The sequence below is a fragment of the Blastomyces gilchristii genome (assembly GCF_000003855.2).
Source record: "Blastomyces gilchristii SLH14081 genomic scaffold supercont1.32, whole genome shotgun sequence".
Taxonomy (NCBI): Eukaryota; Fungi; Ascomycota; class Eurotiomycetes; order Onygenales; family Ajellomycetaceae; genus Blastomyces; species Blastomyces gilchristii.
In genome coordinates, this window is record NW_003101651.1 from 125876 (window position 1) to 131222 (window position 5347).

Genomic DNA, 5347 nt, shown 5'->3' on the forward strand with positions numbered 1-5347 from the left:
AGAATGATCTTCTAAGAGTTCTATTAATCTGAGATATTAAACAGTATTAGATACTTTATCTGAAACTGCAATCACTGTTCTTTCATTATCTCATGAAAGAACTGTAGAAAAAATCTGCTGAAATCACTTAATATTTCTGATAGAATCTGATAAGATATAGTAATTAACTTCACTATCAATCTATCTGAGAGTAAGAATTGTAGAAATATTCTAGTCATTATGAATTAATTAAGCAAAGGTGTAATATTGAAATCTTATAATAAGATAAATACTGAACAAGTCACTGAAGCTTTTCTACAGAGCTCATTCTATTAGATATATAAATTATCAAGATTCATAGTATCAGATCAGAGCTATCAATTCATAAGCACTCTCTGAACTAGAATCTGTTAAGTTCTCAAGATTACACACTGTCTGTTAACTGTTTATCACTTCAAGATCAATGATGTATCAGAACACATAATTCAGACTGTAAAGAATTATCTTTATAAGTTCTGTAATTACTTATAAGATAATTAGCATGATCTTCTTCTACATGCAGAGATTACTATCAACAGTCAAGATACTGTTTTAACAGATATAAGCTTATTCTTTCTTACACACAGATATTACATGAAAGTGTTGAATCTTCTAGAGACTACACAGTTCACACTGAACTCTCACAGTTCAATTCAGATCATTAATAATATAGTAATAAAGCTTCAAGATGTCTGTGATTGAGCAGAGGCCTCTATGACAACTGTAAAACAAGATTAAGAGAATCAAATTAATGTTTATCAAGACTCTGCTGAACAATACAAGATAGAAGATCTGATATAATTGAATCTTAAGAATATATAAATCACACATTTATCTTATACACTAGATTATCATCATATCAGATATAAAGTGATAGAAGTTCTAGATAGTTATAACTACTGTCTTAACACATCATCAGAGATTTATAATGTATTTTATACAAGCTTGCTTCACTGCACTATTATCAATTCATTTTCTTCTCAGCTGACTTCTGACTGACAGTCATCAGACATCATAGAAGAAGATAATGAGCTTAAGTGAGAGATTGAGAATATTCTTGATAAGAGACTTCACAGCTGTGACTGACAATATCTCATGAAATGAGTTAGTTATAATCAATCAATCTGAACTTCAAGTTCTGTATTATCTGAAACAATAGCTCTTGACTGATGAGAACTGCTTCTGAAAGAGAGAGACTAATGTGACAGACTGCATCTAATCAATTATATAGACTATTTCATTACACTTCATAGATTCTTTCATTTCTGATTACTGATTCTCAGTTACTATAAACATGTGTAACATACACTCTGATTCTCAGTCATTCTCAATCACTGATTCTCAGCTGCTATAAACGCATGTATATTCTTTCATCTCAAAGCTCCACCGCGTACATCATCACATACATGTATAAATATTCATCTTGATTGCTGATTCTCGCACTTTCTCTTTCTTTTCTTCTTTAATGTTTTTATCTTTGTTATATAAGACCTATCAATATTATACTGATCTATTCGGCGTAGACTTCTTACATTCAAGCTCTGTAAATAAAAAATGAGAGAATAGTAAAAGATAATATAAATTGAAATTTCTGATCTTCAAGCTTTATAAATAAGAGTAGATTAACTGTAATATTAGAAATATAGTGAATATTCTGCAAGTTAATATTATCATTCTCAATCTTTAAGATAATAGTCTCAATCTTCTTGATAAACTCAGTTCTCTCAGTCACAGAATTGATAGAGATGTTATTATTAAAAGATTTAATATTTGAAAAAGAATAAAGCTCACTCATCATATTCAGACTTATACATATATTTAAATATCAAGATCTAGAGAAATAGAACTCAATCTTTATAATTACTGTATTTACTACTGATTGAGAACTTATTAAGTCATTCTTCTTCTCTTTCTTCTTATCATCATTCTTCTTATTCATCTTCTTCTTCTTTTTATCAGAGTGTAAGATGAAATATCTATTAATAGTATATTCATATCTTCTACAGTGTAAGAGGCCTACGCCGAATAGATTGATATAATATTGATAGGTCTTATATAACAAAGAGAAAAACATTAAAGAAGGAAAAGAAAGAGAAAGTGTAGAAATCAGCAATCAGAGTGAATATTTATACATGTATGTAATAATGTATGCAGTGAAGCTTCAGAGTAAAAGAATCTATACATGTTTATAGCAGCTGAGAATCAGTGATTGAGAATGACTGAGAATCAGAGTGTATATATTCAATAGTGAAACAGAAGAATCTATGAAGTGAAGTGAAAGAATCTATGAAGTGTAACAGAATAGTCTATATGATTGATCAGGTGCAGCCTGTCACATTAGTTCCCTTCTTTCAGAAGCAGTTCTTATCAGTCAAGAACTGCTGTTTCAGATAACACAGAACTCAGAGTTCAGGTTAATTAATTATAGCTGACTCATTTCACAAGATATTACTGACTGCAGCCGCGGGGTCTCTTATTGAGAATATTCTCAATCTCTCACTCAAGCTCATTATCTTCTTCTATGATATCTGGTAACTGTCAGTCAGAAGTCAGTTGAGAAGAAAACAGATCAGTAATAGCACAGTGAAGCAAGCTTGTATGAAATACATCATGAATTTCTGATAGTATGTTAAGATAGTAGTTGTGACTACTTAGAACTTCTATCACTTTATACTTGATATAATAGTAATCTAGTGCATGAGATGAATATGTGATTCATATATTCTTAAGATTCAACTATATCAGATCTTCTATCTTATATTATTCAGTGAGGTCTCAGTGAACATTGATTTGATTCTCTTGATCTTGTTTCACAGTTGTCATGAAGATCTCTGCTCAATCACAGATATCTCAGAGCTTTGTTACTATATTGTCAGTGATCTGAATCAGACTGCAGAGGTTCAGTGTGAACTGTGTAATCTCTAGAAGATTCAACACTTTCATATAATATCTGTGTATAAGAAAGAACAGGCTTATATCTGTTGAAACAGCATCTCATTCATTAATAGTAATCTCTGCATGTAGAAGTAGATTATGTTAATTATCTTATAAGTGATTACAGAACTTGCAGAGATAATTCTTTACAGTCTGAATTATTCATTCTGATATATTATCAGTCTCAGAGTGATAGACAGTTGACAGACAGTGTATAATCTTAAGAACTTGACAGATTCTTGTTCAGAGAGTGCTCATAAATTAACAGCTCTGATTTAATACTATAAATCTTAGTAATTCATACATTTGATAGAACAGACTCTGTAGAAAAGCTTTGATAACTTATTTAACATTCATCTTATTACAAGGTTTTAATATTATATCTTTGCTTAATCAGTTCTAGACTGACTGTGTGACCGTGTCTGAGACCAGAACCAGATTTTTTAATAGTCTCATTATCAATTCAACTGATCTCATTACACAGTTTTAACATTAGATAGTAGTTTCATACTGTCTCAGTGAAACTTACTGTCTACTCTTATCACATTTTCCAAATGAGATCATGATTTTCACTTCTCAATTTAAATTATTTTTATTGCTTTAAATGACTTTAAATCTCATTTGAGTGTTACTGTAACATGGCGGAACCGAAGCAGTAGCTAGTCAGCAGCATCATATAGAGATAGTTGTTTGAGAAGCTGTATAAGTGAGCTTGACTATCTTGCTTGAATAGTGAGCTTGTAGGCTACAGAGTTATTACAAGAATATCACAGATATGATACTTAGTATACTAAGAAGATTGTATGAGACATACAGTAATTCTTGTATATATTTCAGTAGAAGAAAAACAAATCACTGACTTCTTTGATAAGGAGTCAGCATCTAGCTATTCTATATAGACAATAAGTGAATACTCTTCTCTCATTTCATAAGTAAGAATAGTCAGAGTGATATTTCAGCAGCATCTCATTATCAAGAAAGAGTAATCTGCTAATCTTATATAGAAGTAAGGTTCTTATATTCATCAATTGAATCTTTCTATAATATATCTGAATGATGTATAGAGTGGTTGAAAACCAGTTCAGATAGTCTGCAGAATGAATGAAATCATCTGCATGAAAGTAATGAGCTGTATGAAACTGCAGTGAGGTCTTGACACAGTCAGAGATATGATAATACTCTCTTCTTTAAGAACATAGTTCTGATGCTCTTAAGATTATCAGATTAGAAATTATCTTTGTTATATAGTAACAATTATCAACTGATTTAACAGTATATATACTGTGTATGATATAAAGAAATAGATGAGTTTTTCTGCTAACTGTGTAGATCTTTCTTTTCTCATCTTCATTCAATTCAAACATGTGATAAGTGAGTTCCTTATATATCAATTTAAAATGTGAAAAATATAGTTAATAAGTAACTTACAGATCTCTTAATATATTCTGTTCTATATATGAAATTCTCTGCAAAAGTGATGTATTTTTAGAGACATAGCTAACAGTAGTAACAGAATTTTTTGAAAAGATTCTCTCTCTCTATGAAACATTTTTCTTTCTCTCTTCTTAATTGTAACAGTGAGTGCATGAGAGTATCATTCTTGAAGAATAATAAAGAACTTATTCTGACATTTTCTAGTGAGTAAACATCTTTGTGATGTGGCTGCAGTCTTCATGACTGTCAAGAAAGCTAGATTGAAGGTGAAGATGATGTCAATAAGCTGTAGAAGTACTGCTCTTATTATCACATCTTCTTCTACTTCTCTCACAGCTGCAGTGATAGTTGCTGTGTCTTGCAGTGAGGTGTTGTCTCTTCTGCCAGCTGATGCATCTGTATTCAGTCTGTCCCCTGCCTTTCTCACCGCCATTGTGACGCCACCCCCTCTCTCAGTCAATACAGTAGTATATGACTCTATGTGGTCATTCAGAGAGAAATCTGAAGAGAGCTTGATTTCAGAAACAGTGACTCTGAGAAGCTCAATCTGTAGTTTCTCTCTCACAGCATGTCTGAGCCCTACTCAGAATGCTGCTGAGTTGAGTCTGCAGAGTTCTGTGATTTCTTCATCTTCTCTCTGTAAGAAGGCTCTGATGCAGCTTCTGACTGATATTACTACTTGTCTGTACTGTATCAAGCAGCTGAAGAAGAAGAGAATTCTATATATCTGCTTCTTCTCTCACTTCTGTTGTTTCTGTTATATCTGTAATAATGACTTCTGTCTCTCTGTAAGTATTATCTACTCTACAAGAAGGTGTTATGTCAGCTCTGATAAGAAGCTCAGATGTCTAAGCAGTACAGAGTGAGAATCTCAGAGCTTTAAGTATTGATAAATTCTATCAAGACTGAGAAGGTTTTTCTTACTCATCTGCAAAAGAAGATGAAAGTATGAGTCTTCAAG

The 5347-nt window shown here is 31.7% G+C and overlaps 1 protein-coding gene across 1 annotated transcript; it reads right to left on the minus strand.

The window, feature by feature from the left end:
- Positions 1-4546: 4546 nt before the first annotated feature.
- Positions 4547-4819, minus strand: BDBG_17924 (uncharacterized protein; the record flags this gene model as incomplete). Its single annotated transcript, XM_031725542.1, has 1 exon — positions 4547-4819. One exon carries the CDS (start codon positions 4817-4819, stop codon positions 4547-4549), a length of 273 nt encoding a protein of 90 aa, XP_031581137.1.
- Between the last annotated feature and the right edge of the window lie 528 nt (positions 4820-5347).